At 37.3% G+C, this 20,746-nt stretch overlaps 1 protein-coding gene across 1 annotated transcript; it reads left to right on the forward strand.

Annotated features, from left to right (window-relative positions):
- The first annotated feature begins 2,931 nt into the window (after positions 1–2,931).
- Positions 2,932–18,562, forward strand: mob1ba (MOB kinase activator 1Ba). Its single transcript, XM_007257700.4, has 6 exons — positions 2,932–3,107; positions 11,839–12,005; positions 15,463–15,556; positions 15,689–15,822; positions 16,471–16,634; positions 16,877–18,562. The coding sequence occupies exons 1-6, from the start codon at positions 3,094–3,096 to the stop codon at positions 16,952–16,954; spliced, it is 651 nt and encodes a 216-aa protein (XP_007257762.1). The 5' UTR covers positions 2,932–3,093; the 3' UTR covers positions 16,955–18,562.
- Positions 18,563–20,746: the final 2,184 nt, after the last annotated feature.

Genomic DNA, 20,746 nt, shown 5'->3' on the forward strand with positions numbered 1-20,746 from the left:
CATTCCCAAGTCAAACTTTTAATATCCAGAAACTTTTCTGCAGATCTAACAATGATTTTAATTATTTCGGTCCTACTATTAGTCTGGGCAGTACAGTTGACCACATCGGCCATAAACATAACAAACTTTATCTTATCAACTACCAGAGTATCTCGAGTGATAGGACAGTGCGTTTGGTGGCTCAGGGCGGCTCTAGGAACATCAGTAACTGTGCGCGCTGATCTAACAGCACTGACTTCAGGAGGAGCAACCGTATTAACCTCCTTTAGAGCTGCAGCATAGGTTAGCCCCTGCGTAACTCGAACTTCCTGGACTTTAGCAGCTCTTTTCCGCACTTCACATCCGCCATATGCAGCCTTATGATCTCCCCCACAATTGCAACATTTGGGTTTAACCCCCTCTGCACAGTGCCGTACTCATGATCTCCCCCACATAAGTTACACCACACCGCTTCTTTCCTCTACACGCTGCAGCTACATGTCCATACCTCTGGCAGTTAAAATATCTAATAGGTGGAGGGATGTAAGCCCGTACTGGAAAGCTAATATATCCCAGGTGAACCCTATCCGGTAAAATGTCACCATCAAACAGAATCATCACAGAAAGGCTATCTCCTTTAACTCCATTCCTGAAGCCTTTAAGCCTGACGGCCTCAATCACAGTACCTCCGGACAGATTATGAGCTGATCCATAGATACATCCAATGACACCCCTGTGACAACCCCTCGCAGCCTCTGCTTATCCTTAAACAATCTCGGCATCACTTTCTTACCCCCTAGAAACTTCATTTTAAGTGCTTTATCCCGTTGACGCTCATCCTTACATGTTATCAGAAGCTTACCTCCTCTCTACACCTTAGCTCCGGCCACATCCCCTAGAGCTGATTTGATTTCATATGTCAACCTGACCGGATTCAGCACGCCAGCAGATTCAGATTCAAACTGGATCAAAATGAGGTATTCCTCCTTACGACGCTTCACAGTCTCTCCACGCACTCCACTGCCGCTAGAATCTCTATCCTCAGACAAACGTCTGCTCTTCTTAGACCGCACAACCTGCCATTCTCCTCCCTCACCGGACCTATTCCCGCTCCTACAACCAAACGAGTCTGGCTCACTGCCAGATCCGTCATCACTTCCGTCCATCCTCACTTCAGTCACAGCTCAGTGCTGCCACCTTAACGCAACAGTTATGGCGCTGACCAGCTCACATTTCAAAATAAAAGTTTCAACAATCACTCACAGACAATTAATACCCAAAAGTGCTAATTCCTGTTGGAAAATTAAATTTAGCGTTTCATTTGAAAATCAATTTTTGCATACATTTGTCCGACCTATGTTGCTTTAATTTTGAGTTTTAATTTGTAAGAACGAGATGATATGAAGAGAGGATGCATCTATGTTTTTCAGAAACAGTTCTGTCATTTTGTAAAACAAATGCTTGTTTGTTTTTGTAAAATGTTAATTCTCACATTTTGTTCTTTCAGCTGAGTAAATTCAGTCTTAAATTCATTTATTTGACCCTCACTGTTGTCTTATACATGACATTTTTATTTGAAGATATTTGTACATACATTATATTTGTACCTCTTTGCTGGTATAAGGACTTTTGTTTTAGAAAATTTCCATAGACAGAGAACCTCTCGAGGGGAGAATTCCCACCTGAGAATATCTTCCAGGATTGTTACACTACCAGAGGGCGCCTTTGAGGGAGTCTAAAATAAATTTGTTTTTATGAAGCAACTGAGAAAAATCAGAGCAATATCAATGTGTCAGGACCACAGACATTACTCTTAAACTTTTTCAACTTCAGCTATACGCAGTTTAATCATAGTCTAAAGAGCAATATATACCCCTAACACTCTCCCCTACTCCAGCCTAACCAGAATCGGTACCACCCTAACACTCAAAACTGAGGTGGTAGGGACAGGGGGTAAAATGGAATTGGGCCTTGGTGCAGGAATGCTAGCATGTTTGCTGCGTAAAATCTGTTTGCTGTAGATATACAGTTATGTTTACCTTTTTTCCATTTAAAAAAAGTTTTTAAAGTTTTTAGCCGTTTATCTCCATCCACTCCCATTCATTGAGGACTCACTCGCGGGCTCCCTCTAGCGGTACGCTGCATTATCTGATTTAATGATATAATGAATGAATGGGAAGCCTCGTCATAAACCGGTGTAGTAGACTTGGTTTAAAAGTCGTACGCCTTCTGTTTTCTCTTGTTGCGATTCTTCTGTAGTGTTTTAAACGCTTGTTGTAGTTAATTGATTTCATTAATAAATTGATGAAAAAATATCTAATTAACTCATGTACAGGCCTTGCTACGTATACAGGCTACAAGTGTAGATGATAAAAAAACCTTTTTTCTTTGCAGTAAAAAAAAGGTTATTTACATTCTGTAAACGTTACGGGATTTGAAATCTCCTACAGGACACTTAAATAATTTGCAGATTTCTATTATAATTACAATTAGAATTTGTAGTAACGTTTCTTATCAAACATAAAACCTTTTTATGTAATTTTCAAATATAAGTCCTTAAGATTTTACGAGATTGAAGTTAGCTTTTTATTCGCCCTGTGTCTTATTCCGATTTTTTGGTCCACCTTAAAAAGTCGAGATACCAATGATTCGCCAGTAGAGAGCAGGATTGGGCCGAGCAAAACGAGTTTGGCATTTAAGGAAAATACATTGAGAATAAATATCCTGTTCTGGGTTTTTATAAGTTGGCCTAACTCCAGATTTTCAAAGAGCATGTTAAATTTGACACCAAATTAAGAAAATAGAACTATTTTACTGTGAATAGCCTAAATAACTAGAAATATTACTGTACTATTTGTTTTATTATGACCCTCTGAAAATTAACACGAATGCTGGACTGTTAAGGGGTTAAATCCCAGTGCCGAAGTCTCGCGAGAGCGGGCGGTGTCGGGAGTTGGAGTAGAGGAGAAGTTTCGCTGCTCAGTCGGGAAAACTGTTGGACGAGCGGCGGAGCGAGGAGAGATTAGGCTGAATTACAGCGCATTTCCTGCTTTTTCCTGACTGTGGAGACTGACACTTCATAGTTTCAGTAGCTGGATACATTCAGTGTGAGATATGAGCTTTTTATTGTGAGTATGAGGCTGTTTCATTGGGTTTTTATTGGGTTTGGGTTAAGCTAAGCTAACGCGGTGTCTGTGCTCTGTGGCGGCGGCCGCTGTAACCCTGTGTCTCCGCTGTGTCTCAGTTCAGAAGAGGTTCTCGCTGTGAGAAGGCTGCCATACAAACTCCAACCAAACCTCAGGCTCAGTTTCTCTGATTTTCTCTCATTTTCTGCTGTAAAGTTCAGGTAGCTAGCTTTAGCTTAGTTAACTCAGCTGATAGGCTAATTGGAAACACCAGCTTACTGAATCCCAACTTTAGTGCTAGGCTATGCTAGCTAACCTGAGTTAGGACAGTTATCGGTGTCTGTGAATGGAGCTCCATTAGCAGAGAAGCTAACCGAGCTATCTTAATTAATCCAACGAAGCCCAGTGTCGGATCTACACAGATATACCTAACTAGGTTATATTAGCTGCTGCTCCAACCCTGACAGTGCGTGCTTTAATGTGTAGTTAACTGTTTGGTTCTGTTGTGTAGCTACATCTGTGTTATGGAGCCGCTGAGTGGACTTGGTGTATTCGTGTACGTAAAAAAGTAGTGAGCACAAGATACTAAGTGGCGTGTTGTATTTTCTTTACGTAAAAATATGGTGAGCACCAGATAAAAAGAGACATGGTGTTTTTTTAACTTAATAAAAAAATGATGAGCACCAGATACTAAGGGATGTGATGTATTTTTTATGTTAAAAATTGGTGAGCACCACCTACCAAGTGGTGAGCATCACATGCTAAGCAACATGTTAAAAAACCATTAAAAAAAAGTGGTGAGCACCACATACTATCTTTTCTATGAGGAAAGGTTAGAGGATTGCAGTGCATGTGAAAAGCACAACATAGCAGTCTGTGAAGTCATGAGAAGGAACGGTAAATATACTTAGTATGTGGTGCTCACCTCTTAGTATTAGGGCTGCAACGATTAGTCGATATAATCGACAATGTCGATTATTTAAATTGGTCTACTACAAATTTCACTGTCGACTAATCGTTATTTTGTAACAGTACCACATTACACACAGTGCTGGGGACAAAAGCACAATGGGAGACTTAGTTTGTGTCTCCAAAAGTGCCCAAACACAACAGATTACATATTAAATCACTAAATATCAGTAATTTCCATGTTTAAACAACATTTAAATATTTAAATGCCATTTAAATCTCATGTTCTGATGTTTCTTTCGTTTTTAGAGATGGCAGAATAATCGTTGACTAATTGAAAAAATAATAGCCAGATTAGTCAACTACCAAAATAATCATTAGTTGCAGCCCTACTTAGTATCTGATGCTCACCCCCCTTTTTATGTAAAAAAAGAAAATACACCATGTCACTTCAGGGCCTCCATACTGTGTAGTAGAGATGTATGATGATATCGGAGTTTATCACTATTGGTCGATGCCTAGATATTTCAAACCGATATTTGCTGAAGTATTTATATTTACACTGGCTGTGCTACTCGGATTGATGTAATTAAGCTATTTTTTGTTTAATTGATCTACTGTTTTATTTAACCTAATAATTTTGAAAAAGGTTTAATGCTGTGAACACACTGTGTGAGGACCAGTTAGCTAAATAAATGTAAAACCAAAAAATAAATAAACCATAAGATACATTTCTTAGTACAGAAGATAGCCTACATTTATTTATAAAGTTATACTGTGTTTGTTGTGTCTCTGTAAGTTATAAATGTGTATCAAGATCACGTGTATTGTCAGATGCTGTCATAATAATGTTAGATAATGTTAAAATAATAAGAGCACTGTTTTTTAAAAAAGAATCAAGCATAGCATCACATTTGTTCAGAAGGCTTTCTGAGCAAAACTATACGTTCCACTTCAAACAGCTTATGTCACAAAGCAGATTTACAGAGATTCAGGTCTGTGCAAGCCAGTGGCAAAGAAAACTTCCCTCAGGGCAAGGACGGAAAAAACATGGAGAACCAACTGATTCTTCTTTGGTTGAAACAAGACAGCACAACTAATAACAGAACAGCAATAGAATAATTAACATTTGGTAAAAATAAATATTAAAAAATAATGAAAAAATACTTTAGTGTGTTGCGCCTTAGGTAGATGCTTTGAGCACACACCAAAATCTTCTGTAATAATATTGTTCAGAATTTTGACCTCTCTTCTTGGCAGAGTTGGTATTAAATTGATAGTTAAAGTAATGTCTTGATTCCTGGAATGAAACTGGCAAATATGTGTCAAGTTCACATTTGTTTACAAAGATGCAGTCAGGACTTGGGATAAGCCATTTCTAAAACTCAGTGTATCACTCACTGCCTTGCTCATTCCACAAGCAACTTTGATGTGTGTTTGAGGTCATTATCTTGTTGAAACACCCAATTCTGTACACTTTGTGCAAAGTGCACCAGCACAACACCCACAGATGGTAGGATTGTAGGATTGGGGTTTAGTACTTAAGATTTACTTCCCCATATATTTTAGTTTCACCCCAAATATTTTAGATTCACTACAAACTTTAGTAGATTTTAGTGGGCTAATTTTTTGTGTGCACGCTAAATTCTTCCTTTTATAATCAATATACATATTGTCACTGTTTCAGACCCGTAAAAGTAGTATTGGGAGATGATATTGACATAAATTTTATGTATATTATGTGTGTATGTAAACATTTGAGTAACTGAGTGGCTGAGACATGTTTGTTGTCTGTACTTAGTTCCTTGATGATGTACTGGAGCTGCAACACATAAATCTGTCACCCAGATCAGCTATTTGAGTTCATTAAATTGTCTAAATTTGATTCAGCTGATTCAGTGTTCCATTTAAATCTTGTTTAGTATATATATATATTTTTTTGACACAATGTACTCCTGCAACACCTAAAGCTATGAGAGGGTATGCTTCTTCTGCATTAGTCATAAGGGGAACAAACTAGGCGGGCAAGTATTTTCATTGTAGTAGCAGGTAATAACATGTTAACAGCAGCTACTATTCGTTCCTTTGCTTTCTGCTTTTCTTTCAGGTGTTTTGACTGACACCTTCTGACCAGCTTACTGATCTCTCTTTCTTTTGTGTAGAAGACTAAACTAAAGCATGAAACAGAGGGTGTTTCAGCGTTCTCTAGTATCCACAAATAAAGTGTCCTTTGAGAAGATAATCTAATGAAGTCGTTCCCTAAATTGAGTCTGCTGGTTATATAGTGCACAAAAGAGCTCTATCTGTGCTGTTTTTAGTTTCTCTGTGAAGGGTCTATCTAATGGTTGGAGGGAGTTTTTACTCAACCCCCAGGCTGAACAAGAACAGTTCTTCAGTATTAAGAAAGTATGCAGCTAAAACAGCAATTTCCTCAATTGGTTTATATCCGTCTGTTTGTCCCAGCGTGCTTTTGGGTCGCGAAATCTGAAAAGTTCCCTGTGATGCGTTAACACGCAGGCCTGTGTTGCAATCGTCACTTGAGTCAAGGGGATGCTGGTAATATGATGTTAATAATAAGAGAACGGCGTTTGACTTTTTATTTGTATACAGAATGGATTAAATCTGTTCTAAAACATTATTATTAATGTGGTTAAAATCTTACCACAATCCAAATGGGGTCTTCATGTCAGTTCTTCCTAAATTCTTAAATTTACATAATTTTATTTATTTTTCCATATACAGTCCTAGAAATATATATTTTTTACACTTTCATTTTTATTTTGTAGTCAATTGTGCCCCAGATTATTCAGACTGTTTGGGATGGAAAGTGCGAACCTCTCTGTACTCTGCAACCAGTTGTTTATCTATTGTGATAAAGAGGGTTGCCCTGATGGCAAATTCACGTTCTGTATGATTGTTCAAAGCAGCATCTTTGTTATACCTTGCTAACAAGAAAATGGGTGTTAACATGTGTTTACACAGTAATGTTGTTGTGTTGCATGGGTAATAATTTTTGTTGTATCTTACATCCCAATTTATATCATTGTGTCAAACCTTTGGCGTAGCCTATGTGTAGACCTGGACCCTATGCTGTAGCCCGTGATCGGGAGCCGCTGATGCGCGTGCAGAAGTATAAACGGGCTCCTTTACATTGTTCCCTTTTGCCGAGTATGTTTAGGCTATGCCATACGTTCAGTGAGAAGTATAAATTTGCCCAGAGGGGTTTTGGTTGTTGTACAAGTCTCTGAAAAACAAGACATTTTACACTGCTATAACATGTAGCCCAAATGTGTCAAAAACCACCTCCTGGATTATTTTTTAAGATAATGAGGTTTGTAATCAGATTTGTATCAGTTATAAATGCTTCTTGGATGTGTATAGCTTGCATTTTAAAGTGTTTTTTCTATACATTAATAATCCCAATGCATGCAGTGCAGTGAGCAGAATTTAAGGAATAGATACAGTTTATCTAAATAACACGTTAGTAACTGTACCAAGCTAGAGACTGCCACTAACATCACCAAACTGCCACATTCCTCTTTTGTAAAGCTTTTCCAGACTCCCTTTGTTTGTTTTTGGGAGTTGCTACATTCAGCCCCACACAGGAGGTGAAATGCTGGTTAGTTGGGTCTAGCAAATGACATGATATTAGGGATACACTAAAATACAGTTAAAAATGACTAGTTTCTTTGACTTTACCAAATTGAAAACCCCTGGAATATAGTCAAGAGGGAGGTTGATGATTACAAGCCATCAAACCAAGCTGAACTGCTTGAATTTGGAGGAGTGGCATAAAGTTATCCAAAAGCAGTGTGTAAGACTGGTGGAAGAGAACATGCCAAGATGCATGAAAACTGTGATGAAACAGGGTTATTCCACCAAATATTGATTTCTGAACTTTATGAATATGAACTTGTTTTCTTTGCATTATCTGAAAACTCTGAAAAAAAAGCTCTTAATAACAATATTTTTAGTTGGAATTTGTTCAATGTTCATTTTACTCAAACAGGTACCTATAAATAGCAAAAACAGAGAAACTGGTTCAGAAACTGAAGTGGTGTCTCAATTTTTTCAAGAGCTGATGTAGCGGACAATGGCAAAAAAGGTTCGCTGTTCGGCTAAATAAGTGAAAAGATTTCATCAAGTTTTGCAGTGTTTACACAAATGTTAGGCCAACTTGGTTAATTAGCTTTTTTAGAACTGGAATTAGCTACTGTTTTTATTTAATTTATGATAACCTCTTATCAGTTTTAAGAAATATTTAATTTCAGTGTGTCCCTAGTTTGTAAATGTTTTTTACAATTATAGTTTGCTCTGGTCTGAATCATCTTGTTGTTTAGGAGGAGAGCAAGAAAATAAATAGGAGGAAGGTTCTCTGTTTTGAACTATTGCCTATTTCCATGCAAAATTAACATTGAGCAATAGCAGAGAATATGTTTATAGCTGTAGTAAATATATGGCCAGTTTAGCAGTTTACGCCTTTTAGCCACTGTTATGATGTTCTACTAAAAACTATTTGTCAAATTCAAGGTTGTCTTATTCCTAATGCTGATGAGCGATTTTACAGCTGCTGCTTTACGCTCTATATTTCTGCTCTTAAAGTCTTCTATTGTGAATGGGATACCTTAACTTCTTCCTTGTGAAAGCTGTTTATTATGTGTGAAGGTTTTTGCTTCACAGTTCTCACAATGATAATGCCGTGAACTGCTTTTGTTTTTGTTTATCTGACCTTGGCTACTTTCTTTCTTTGCTTCTCTCTTTTTTTTTAATCAACGTTCCAGATTGCTACCTACCTTGATACAGAGATTGAATACCATTCTGTGCAGCAGTCTGCTTTAATTCCAATAATTCATCAAACCTGCTTCCCCCAGCAAACAGAGTATAGAAAACAAAACACCAACATCTATGTTTTTTTTTCTTTTCAGTGGAAAATCTCCATTCAAAATGCTGTGTTGTTGAAGAGTAGGCTTATTCCCTGTCTGGGAAAACAAGCTCCTGTGATGTCTTTTCTCATTGCTTACATTGCCATGGTGATTCCACTGACGCACCCTCACAGGTCTTACAGGCAGCTACTTGCAATTTTTACATGATTGAACTATGATTGAAATGCATTACTTGCATTTCTGTGTCATATCTGTAGTATTAAAAACTATTTTTAGATTTTTTATCATTCAATTTTAACCTCTTTTTAAATGTGAAATGTGACAAACATTCATATCTTTCAACATAATACAAGAAACTTGTTGTGCTCTAATGGTCTATTGTCTTATCTGCACCTACCTGTAAATTATGTTGTAATTATGATTAAACTAATGACTTCATATGAATTTTGGCCAGTGTACTCGATGAACCGGTATATCACTGGTTCTATACTCAGACTACTCAGCAGTCTGATGCCATATATGGCTTTGTGTATGTTTTAAAATCTTGGGTTTAGAAACCACTATCAGAATGTCATTATATCATAAGGACTCCAAGTGTTCCAAGTGGTCTAAAGCGCTGCCACTACGATTGGGAGATCCACAGTTCAATTCCCGGTCCTGCAGCTTGCCATCGGCGGTCAGATGGTGCTCTCTCTCCCCACAGCACTCCAAAGGGTGATGTTGATCAGCACGAGGCGTCTGTGAGCTGATGTATCAGAACCGAGTTGCTGCGCTTTCCTCCAAGTGCACTGTGATGATACTCTGCAATGCTGCATCAGCAGCAGTTTGAACAGAGGCAGTGGGTGACTTCACATGTTATAGAAGGCATCTGCTAGTCTTTAACTTCCTGGTGTTGGGGCATCACTGGTGATGGAGGGAATCCTAATGAGTGGGTTGGGTAATTGGCCTTGTAAATTAGGAAGAAAATGGGATAAAAAGAAATAAAATTAAAAATATATATCACTGTATCTTATTCTATTCAAATCCATATCAAAAGAAAAAACGTAAATAATACTCAGCTCTGTAGCCTAGTCTGTTTGTGATTGATCAAGTGACTTTGCAGCCAAGTTTTGGCTTTTGCTGGAAAGCAGCTTGTCCATCAGCTTTCACACCCAAGCCAACTCCCCGCCAGAAGCTACTGTAAAAATAACACTGAGTCACTCGACTGCGCTCCACAGCTGAAAGGTCCTGCCTTCTGAAGCCAAGCCCAGTTGTTAGGAGGCAGGGCTGTGGTATCTAATATCAGCAGTGTTTGGTGTTGAAAACAATGCAGCTGAATATAAAGTACTAAGGCTAACCCTTAATGCTAACCCAAGTCTAGACAGTATTATCACAGGTTTTGACTGCGTTCATTTCAGGGGGAGTTCCCTTACATGTCTATTATTGTTCTATTTATAGTTTCTGTTTTGCGGATTATTGCTCAAGTATGTCCTTCCCTTGACACACATACTTGGCTTCCTGTTGTTTGGGTATTTAGGCTCAGGCATGTGGCTTCTTTTGTAGATCATCAGTTAACAGGACAGTTTGGGATGGCAGTGTGTGTGAGTCTAATGAGCAGTTGTTTGTGAAGAGTTTTTACTATTTCTATAAAATAAGCTTATGGGCTGAACATGTACAATATCAGAAAATCCCACTTATATAGTTTATATGTTCTAGTTCTAAGGGACCAGGATCTGATATGATTTTAGATGTGTTGTATTTGTGCATTCATACCATACCTGTGTTAATACAGGGAGATTTGGGTTCAAACTCCTTGTTTTTTTGGATTGGCATCAGCAGATATGTACATAGAAACATACTGAATCTGAATTTGCAGCAGCCAATAATTCCTATATTGATGCACTACTGCTGTTTACTGCTATTTGCTGCCAGTTGCCACATGCATATCTAGCGGATATGTATTAGAAGTGGTGTGTTGTACTGTATTCTACACAATATATTGTCACTATGTTTTTTTTAAACCGCACCAAACCATTGTTGAACAATAAAAAAAATCATGTTGTGATAATAGATTTGATTTGCTATTTTACTGTTAAGTTTTTTATATATTTCTTTGTATATTGTTGTGTATATATATTTATATATGTTTGCAATTTATATACATGCACTAAATATTCTGGTAGATTTTTTGTTATTTTTTTTGTATTGTTATTATTGTTATACAAATTACCATTTACATTATACAAAATCACAGTCTGGGTGAATTAATGTTAACATTTTTAACAACAACTTTAATATTTTTGCTGCAGAATTCTTTTTTTTAAATGAAATCTTAAAATCAGAAATGTGTCTGATTTCAAATTATTTTATCGTAGACATACGAACAAAACCCTCTTTAGAACAATTGAAACTTAATTTTTAAATTAACCATTTAAACCATCTATTAATTCCATTAATAGAAAAAAGAAATATAATTGTTAAAGCCATATATTTACTGTGCAAAATGCATTTAAAAAGGAGAAAGGACAGAAATCATGACAATTACCATATGATTAAATTTTGGCTTTATCTTACCCAAGTTGTGCGGTTGAAATCTTGATTAAAATGCATCTGTCCTCAATATTCAAGTGCTTTTTAATACCTTCAGAATCCATGTTATGGGAATATTATGCCTCAATACTGGATTGAACTCTCGTTGTCTATAAAACAGCCTTTAGAAACTTTTTAGCCTCAGAGAAGTTCCCAGGAGTGTAAGGTTAAGAGTGCTTTTCCATTCTGCCACGTTCATTTGGCTGGACTGAAGCTAAAGCTGCCCTAAGGCATTTTGGATTTAGGATTTAGTTCAAGGTCAGAAAGAAGGTTGTCTGGTTCTATTTCATTTACTATGTGTTGCAGTTAATTTCGCTTGAGCATGTTGCTGCTGTGTTTTGCTAAATCTGACTTTTCCCTTCTCTTACTCACAGCGGGAGCCGCTCGTCAAAGACGTTCAAGCCGAAGAAGAATATTCCAGAGGGATCACACCAGTATGAACTACTGAAGCATGCTGAGGCCACACTGGGCAGTGGGAACCTGCGCATGGCCGTCATGCTCCCGGACGGAGAGGACCTCAATGAATGGGTGGCAGTCAACAGTAAGCACCATGTGATCTCACATAGAGTGAATAGAGTGTGATGCAGTTTTGCTGCAGGGTTTTGTTACTTATTTAGATTTACAATCAGATTCTGTTGTCTTCAGATGCTGGTAACCTCGTGTTGTGCTTGCATGGACAGAATCACAGAATTGCGGAATAAAAGAAATAGATTGTAGCCTGGTGCTGGTGTTCTATCCTTAATAACTGAAGACCAGAGTAATGTTCGGTACATCATAGGCGTCTTATCAAACATCCGATCTTACCATATCTAACCAGCACAGTAACATTCTGATATCAAACATCAACCCTTAATTTAGCTCAGAAAGAGCTGGCATCCAAGCTAACACCCGCTAGTCCTTACTGCTGAAGACCTAAAAATCAGTGTCTCAGAAAAGTAGAATATTATTAAAAAAATAATTGGTACATTTGGCAGTGTGCCAAGTCCTGCTGGAAAATGAAATCTGCATCTCCATAAGTTTTCAGCAGAGGAAAGCATGAAGTGCTCCAATATTTTACAGGAAAACGCTCTCCAAGCCATCACTGATCGCCAGTAAATTTTGCACTTAATTTGGAAATTAAGGGAGCAAAGTGTTGAGACGCACAGTTCAAGCTGTTTGAGGTCTAGTGTGAAGTTTCCACATTTAGTGATGGTTTGTAGAGACATGTCATCTGCTGGTGTTTAGTCCACTGTGTTAGATCAAGTCAAAAGGCAGTGCATTCTTTTCCCAGAAAATCTAACAACACACTCTGCTCTCTGCTGACAACTATTTTTTGGAGATATATAATAAAATTGGTCTTATATAATATATATAATATTTAAATTTTCGTAAACAGAAGTCATAATTATCAACAATAAAATATATAAACGCTTAACATAGACCACTCTGTGTAATACATCTATATGATATGAGTTTCACAATTTGAAATAAATTACTAAAATAAAGTAACTTTTAATTCTATTCTATTTTTTTTTTATATAGATGCACTACTTTATGGGAAGTGGTGCAAAGATATGTTCTGATGATTTCTGATGTTAATAATGTCTGTCAAAATCTGTAGTGATCGCATCGCTATAGCATTTGAAATACACTGTAAACTAGGGGTGCGAATCTCTTAGTGTCTGGCGATTCGATTACGCGGAGCTTTTTAACTGCACCGCGGAGCTTTTTAACTGCACCGCGGAGCTTTTTAACTGTACCGCGGAGTTCACCTATTGTTGCGCGGAGCTTTTTAAACTGTACCGCGGAGCTTTTTAACTGTACCGCGGAGTTCACCTATTGTTGTGCGGAGCTTTTTAAACTGTACCGCGGAGCTTTTTAACTGTACCGCGGAGTTCACCTATTGTCACGCGGAGCTTTTTAACTGTACCACAGAGCTTTTTAACTGTACTGCGGAGTTCACCTATTGTTGCGCGGAGCTTTTTAAACTGTACCGCGGAGCTTTTTAACTGTACCTCGGAGTTCACCTATTGTCGCGCGGAGGTTTTTAACTGTACCGTGGAGTTAACCTATTGTCGCGCCGAGCTTTTTTACTGTACCACAGAGCTCACATACTGTGGCGCGAAGCTTTTTAACTGCGACAGTAGCTTCACCCAAAAAATCTTTTTTTTTTTTAAATGAGATTCGCGATTCAAGCTCGAATCGATTTTTTTCCTGCACCCCTACTGTAAACAGCCTCATCCTACACCGTTACTGCAGTTGTAGTAAACATTCTACCATCCAACATTGCTACTATTGCATTAACACACCAGCACATGGCTTTCGGGCTTGTGGCCTTATGAAATATCAGTTCATTCTGGTAGTCTGCCAGCTTTCTATCTCACCCAACGTTGCTAACGCAGTGTTAGCTTTGGGGAGAAAGGTCAGGAAATTTAGTCAGGACCATATATAATGGCAATATGTGATAGGGTAGAAAATGTACTGGCTGTTAACTACACTCTTATTTAGAAGTTACAAGTTGGGTGTCATACTTGGACAATTCCATCTTCACAGTTGTCCCCTCAACATTATAAAGTTGGCCACATGATGGAAAACTTGCTAACCACTGACTACTGTTTGGGTGTCTTCATTCACTCTTTGTGTACAACAGAGATGGGTTTATTAGGGACCATGGATCAGTGAACATACATGCTGGTGTGGGTCATTGGGTCTTTTGATGCTGCATACTTTATGACAAGCCATTATACAGCTTCTATTGATGTTCCTCACGGTTCAGTGGCCTGTTTTCCCATTCATCTGCAGCAGAATTTCCCAAGACACTGAACTGTCAGGGTAAAAATAGGATTACCAGTGTGTACTCTAACCTGGGACAATATAGCTGCGTAATTCTCCTCTACCATATAAAATCAATATGGTGTTACATTCTGCTGGTTTGCTTGCATCTGCTATGACACTTTTTCTGTTCTATACATAGCCATACATTAAGCTTATTTCTAAAGTGCCACTGCCTGTTTTGTATACCAATTATCCTCAAAGCCTTTACTTGGCCCTGTAGTCTCTGGTTGCAGCCTGTTCCTAACAATGGAGATGAGGCAGTGGAACTTGCTCTGATGTGTCTTCTAGCCTTAGGCAAGGGCGGTTTGCAGCGCTAGCCTGTTTTAAGATGGCCAGGGTGTTGTATTTCGTTTACTTGTAAGGAACTATGAGTGTACAGTTGTAGATGTTCTATTATAGCATCGACTAAGAAAGAGAGCACCCCACAAATAGTTAGACTTCTGTCCTAATAAAGTACATGTATTTTATAGCCTAATTGTTAAACCGATAAAGCAGATGATAAGCTAACCAAGTTAACTAAAGCTAAGGTAAGTAAATAAAACTGTAATAAAAAAAGACTGGATGTTAATCTAATCAAATTTCTCTCCTGAAACTGTTTACTTGGGTGAGTAAAACGCTTCTGTTTCTTTATAGTAAACTTAGATTCCCTAGATTCTCCAGCACTAAAGCTGGAGCGTTAGCAGCTAATGCTGCCCGGCACCACTACACTGAAAGGAAACTTGAGTGTTTCAGTAAGCCAGGATGATATTAGCTAGCGGTTTGTCCCCAGTAGCTTGTTTTAACATGATAAACATGCAGGCCACAGTCAGATATACTCACCTGAACGACGAAAGAGCTAGTGCTGCGGTTAGCGACTGATGCTAATGCTGCTCCAGCAGTGCTAGCCGGTGTTAGCAGCAGGCTACAGGCCGATACTACTCACCTCTGAAAATAGCGGTTAGCAGCTAATGCTAATGCTACTCCAGCCCGGGTGCTGGAAAACCAAACTGAACTGTATAACGCTGCACTTCAGTGGAGTGACTTTACTGCTCCTTACAACCTGACTGGTAAAATTCATAAATAAGGCACACTAGATCAAAAGGCACACTGATGATTTTTGGAAAATTTAAGGATTTTACGTACGCCGAGAAATACGGTATTTGCTTATTACAAGTGTCTAATGCTCAACTTTGCGTTTCCTCCAGCTGTGGACTTCTTTAATCAGATCAACATGCTGTACGGGACCATCACTGACTTCTGCACTGAGGAAAGCTGCCCTCTAATGTCTGCTGGACCTAAGTAAGTGTGTCAAAATAAAAACACTGAGTAAATTAGGATACTAAATGCTTAACCCGGTTCAATATTTCATTCTATGACTCATGATTGATTTGTGAATTTTGTGTAATTTCATTGAACTGACTTTACTGTCAGGTATGAATACCACTGGGCTGATGGAACAAACATAAAGAAGCCCATTAAATGCTCTGCTCCCAAATACATTGATTACTTGATGACCTGGGTCCAGGACCAGCTTGATGATGAAACCCTTTTCCCTTCAAAAATAGGTAAAATCTATGTGGGATTATCTATTGAGAACTAACTGGTGTTTTAACTGGTTTCTGTACTGAATGTTGCCCTTTGACTTTGGGTAGGGATTACAGAAACTATTGGTTGTGTACTAGTAGTCTGTGATGGGATTACAGTTCTCCAATTTAGCTAATCCTGAGAGCCAATTATATCTTTTTTTAAGTAGTTTCTGACTTTCATTAAAATGTTTGTAGAATGTGTATAACTAAAGCACCTTTGGGATAAAGCAGAAAGAATATTTAACAGACTGCCAGCTGTGTTTGTTAGCATTAAAATTGGATTGGAATTGAATTGGATTTTTTTTTTTTCGGTGGAGGAATATTTGGATCCACCTGAAAGTTTTGTCCTGCCATTAGGATACACATGTGCCATGTCACTCATGTTGGGCACAGCCCAAGTTTTTCACAGGGTGAAAGTAACATGCACACAGCCAGACCAGCTTTGTACACAAAAAACGGCACCTTTGCTCCACTGATCTACTTAACTACATATTTACGTTGCTGTTTTATTTACGTTTAACATGTTAGATATAACACCAAGATCAGAACTGTATTAAGAAATTATTAATGATAATAAAAAAGTAGTGAACTAATCTAGGACGTTTCCTCTCCCGATTCATATTTTAGGTGTCCCTTTCCCAAAGAACTTCATGTCCGTGGCGAAGACAATTCTGAAGCGTCTCTTCCGAGTCTACGCTCACATCTACCACCAGCACTTTGACTCAGTCATCCAGCTGCAAGAGGAGGCCCACCTCAACACCTCCTTCAAACACTTCATCTTTTTTGTTCAGGTGCGTGTTCACTTCAGTTTATACTGACTATACTGAGTTTCTGGGGTGGGTTGGGGTGGGCTTGGACATTTTCCAAAGACTTTTCTAACTGATTACTCGTCCACTCTCTTTCTCTCTGCTCAGTTGTTTTTTCATAATGGGAAGTGTTTTTGTTTAAAGGTCATTTATCTCTGATCAGTTGTATAATCTGCCTTCACCTTCAAGAAGACACACCCCTCTAATCTTTTCTGCTTATTTTCCAGGAGTTCAACTTGATCGACAGGAAAGAACTGGCACCCCTTCAGGAGCTGATTGAGAAGCTGACGTCTAAGGACAGATAAAACAAAACGAAACGGTGGATTTTTGTCGTTGTCCCATCTCCCCTAATTACTGTGCACAAGCAGCCTGGCTTTGTTCAATGTTTTTACAGATTTGTCCAGCTGGCTCCAGGAACAGAGAAAGGCTCTTAACTAAATAGTCTTGGAAGGGTCCTATTAAGGGTTTATTTGTGTCTTATTCTACAAAAGCCCTTTTTAAAACTGGTTAAAAAAAAAGTATGTTACCAACGTATGAGTGACATCAGTTTCCTTTCAAAGTCGATCGTATCTATGTAAGTGCCTGACATATGTCCACATGTTTAGAGAAATAAGTACCATCACTACTTTTATTTAACTGTCTTCACGCTACCAACTCTTACCATCTTTTCTGAGGGGAAGGTGTTCTTTGTAACTTTCTGAAAAGGGAAAAGATGATGTTGAATCGAGGTCATAGGCACTCCACCAAGTCCTGCTGTTAATTCAGCATTTAAGCAGCTTCTTCTGAGTTTGGACAGTTTGTTCAGAAATCCTGAAGACTTTTTAAAAGTCTTTTCTTTATGTCTTATTCTTACTTGGTTAACCCTTCTAGTTGTAGTGGTGCTGCACAAAAAAGAAGAAAAAAATCTGTAATTTGCACTGGGCCTGTAGTTGCCTGACATGACCTTTTGTACAAGTAGATTAAACTGAGAAATTAACAAATAAATAGATACGTAGACATTTAGAATCCTCTGATTTAACATATACATGAGTCCTCCTGAATGTGGGTGAGATTTTCAGCTTTTGGTGGGAAAGAAATGGGGACAGTAAGCTTACTATGCAATATCTGCATTTTTAATCTCTGTAATTATTAGTATTTTTTGTGTTTCTTACTGTACAACAGACCCCACGTTGTTTTGGCAGTAAAATTCCAGCCAGTGCCAAACAGTGTCCAAATCATTATTACTCAGAAAAAAAAAACCCTTGATATTTATTCCCCTCTGACTTATCCCTTTAAGTTTGACTGAAATGTTTCTCTCATTGAATTTCCCATCAAAATTCCCATCAAATACAAAGAGGAGAACTTGGACTTGAAAAAGAACTACGTATATCTACATAAATGGACTACAAAATACATAAAAAAATTGAAGCACAAATCTTAATTATATGTAATATCAGATTTTTTTGTTGTTTGCACTTTTGAATTAGCCTATTTAGAGGTTGTGTTCCAGTAAAGCTACCTCTACCTGGATTCATGGTAATGATGCTATTTTGCAAAAGCAGATTTTTATCAGTTTGTGTAAAGAAAAACAACTGCAATACAATGGACGATTTGTTTGTATTTGATTTGGTTTCACCCCATGAATGTCAATTTTTATGAATGTTAAGAAAATAGTTTGGAGCTTGTGATTGAAATGATTGCTTGACCTTTTCCACAGATCTTATTTAAAAACCATATAAAGAGTTGCTGTCAGCAGTGATCAAATACACTATATCTTAATTTCTTCTTTTTTTTTTGATGAGAAACTTGTAAATAATGTACACTGATTAGGTATGCAGTTTAAAGAGAAGAGAAAATGTGTAACTTGCAAGACTTTGTGGTACAAAAAAATGAATGCTGTTTATAGTATAATAAAAATTTGTTTGACCAAGAAACTGAAGCCCTTTTTTTTGGGGGGGGGGGGGGGGGGGGTGATCAGTTAAGGCCTCAGCGTACTTCCGTAAGATGCTGTAAGAATTTCTGTGAAAACACTGCGCTGAAATCAGTGGAGTGTTTTCCCAGAAAATCTTACAGCACTTCATTCTTCCCTCTGTTGACAACGTTTATGGAGATGCAGATTTCATTTTCTAGCAGGACTTGACACACTGCCCACATTTCCAAAAGTAACAGTTAGTCTTATATAGTATTCTAATTTTCTGATACACTGATTTTTGGGTTTTCATTGGCTGTAAGCCATAATCATTAACAATAAAAGCAATAAACGCTTAAAATAGATCACTCTCTGAGTGCAATACATCTATATAATATATTAGTTTCACATTTTTAATGATATTCTAATTTTTGAGATGCACTAGTAGGTCCTAGAAACAAATCATGTCCAGGCCTCTAAGCTACATCAGACAATAAGTTAATAAAAAAAGTCTTTATGGGACAGTCCTACATAAGTAGCAGTCTAGACCTTGGACCTCCACTAGTGGCTAACAGTTATTTTTTCCATGCTGATGCTGATCGAAAGCCTATAGTCTCCTGAACAGGTATTTTAAACCCTGGTACATTAAATTGCTAAATGATTGCAGTACTCTGCAGTACACTGAACTGGTAATCTTAAAGAATGGTGGAATGTCTGCTGCCATCTGCTGGAAACCTATTTAATTGCTGCTAAACTCTCAGCAGCAAGCCAGACAAACAAATATAGAGTCCTAGATTACCAGAGTCTCTTAAATTTGACCACAAATTCTGAAAATAGAACTATTAGTCTGTGAATAGCCTGAAAAACTATAAATATTACTGTTCCACTTTTTTTATTTGTTTAGTATTTAAGTTTCGAGGGTCATAATAAAACTAAATAATAGTTATTTAGGCTTTTCACAGTAAAATAGTTCTATTTTACTAATTTGCTGTCAAATTGAACAGACTCTTTGATTCTCTGAAGTTAGGGTAGCAGGAAATACCCAAAACAGGCTATTTATTTTCAATGTATATTCCTTAAATTCCAAACTCGTTTTACTCGGCCAAATCCTGCTCTCTACTGGCGATCATTGGTATCTCGACTTTTTAAAGGTGGACCAGAAAATCTGAATAAGACACTATCTTCAGTCTCGTGTAAAGCCTGTCCACTGCAAATGTTCCCTGTTTTGTCAGTTGTCAATGAATCGAGGTGAAAGTAGCTAAACACCTAAAAATCTAATTTAAAATATTTTCTAGCTAAATACAACTCTTTTTTTTATTTCAGCTTTTCTCATTTTCTGCAAATAAATGCTCTAAATGACAATATTTTTATTTGGAATTTGGAATAAATGTTGTCCGTAGTTTATAGAATAAAACAACAAAGTTTATTTTACTCAAATATATAAATTTTACTCAAACATATAAATAGCAAAATCAGAGAAACTGATTCAGAAACTGAAGTAGTCTCTTTTTTTTCAGAGCTGTATATATATATATATATTAGTGGTTGTATTTTACTGTGACATGCTTTAATTTGGTCTGTCATTCTAACCAAGTGTGATTGTTGTATTTATAAAATTAAAGTGGTGATCTGAAAATATGATTTGCTATAAAGTAATAGAACAGGATGGTATTGAATAATTATGGTAATAAATCTGCATGAATGTAGTTTCTACATAAAAAGAAACTTTAACTGGATCTATATTTTTCTAATTAGACTGTTGCACACATTAAATTATGTCAAGGGGATTATTTAAACTTACAAATGATGTTTATAATATAAAGACTAATAATTAAAGAATATATGAATATTAAATTTACAAAATAAAGAAATAAGGATATAGCAGTTATCGAATTATGCAAATAAACTAATCATGCATTCTAAACATATTAATTAAATAATTAAAAAAAAGTTATAAACCTTTTTTTCTGTTGAATTTCATTGTGGTACACTGTTGAATTTTCTTTCGACCACTAGGGGGCATCGATTCTCCTTAAATGAAAGCTTGCAGTCCGGCTTCTAAAGTGTTCCTGAAATGTGTTCAGAATCTTTCACTCATAAACTTTTCACTACAACGCATTTACTATATAGTGAACTGAAAAAAGAAACCACCTTTGCTTGTGCCACTGTGACGTAACATTACACCACATAACCCCACCGCACTGCACTA

The sequence above is a fragment of the Astyanax mexicanus genome, chromosome 22, assembly GCF_023375975.1.
Source record: "Astyanax mexicanus isolate ESR-SI-001 chromosome 22, AstMex3_surface, whole genome shotgun sequence".
Lineage (NCBI taxonomy): Eukaryota > Metazoa > Chordata > Actinopteri > Characiformes > Acestrorhamphidae > Astyanax > Astyanax mexicanus.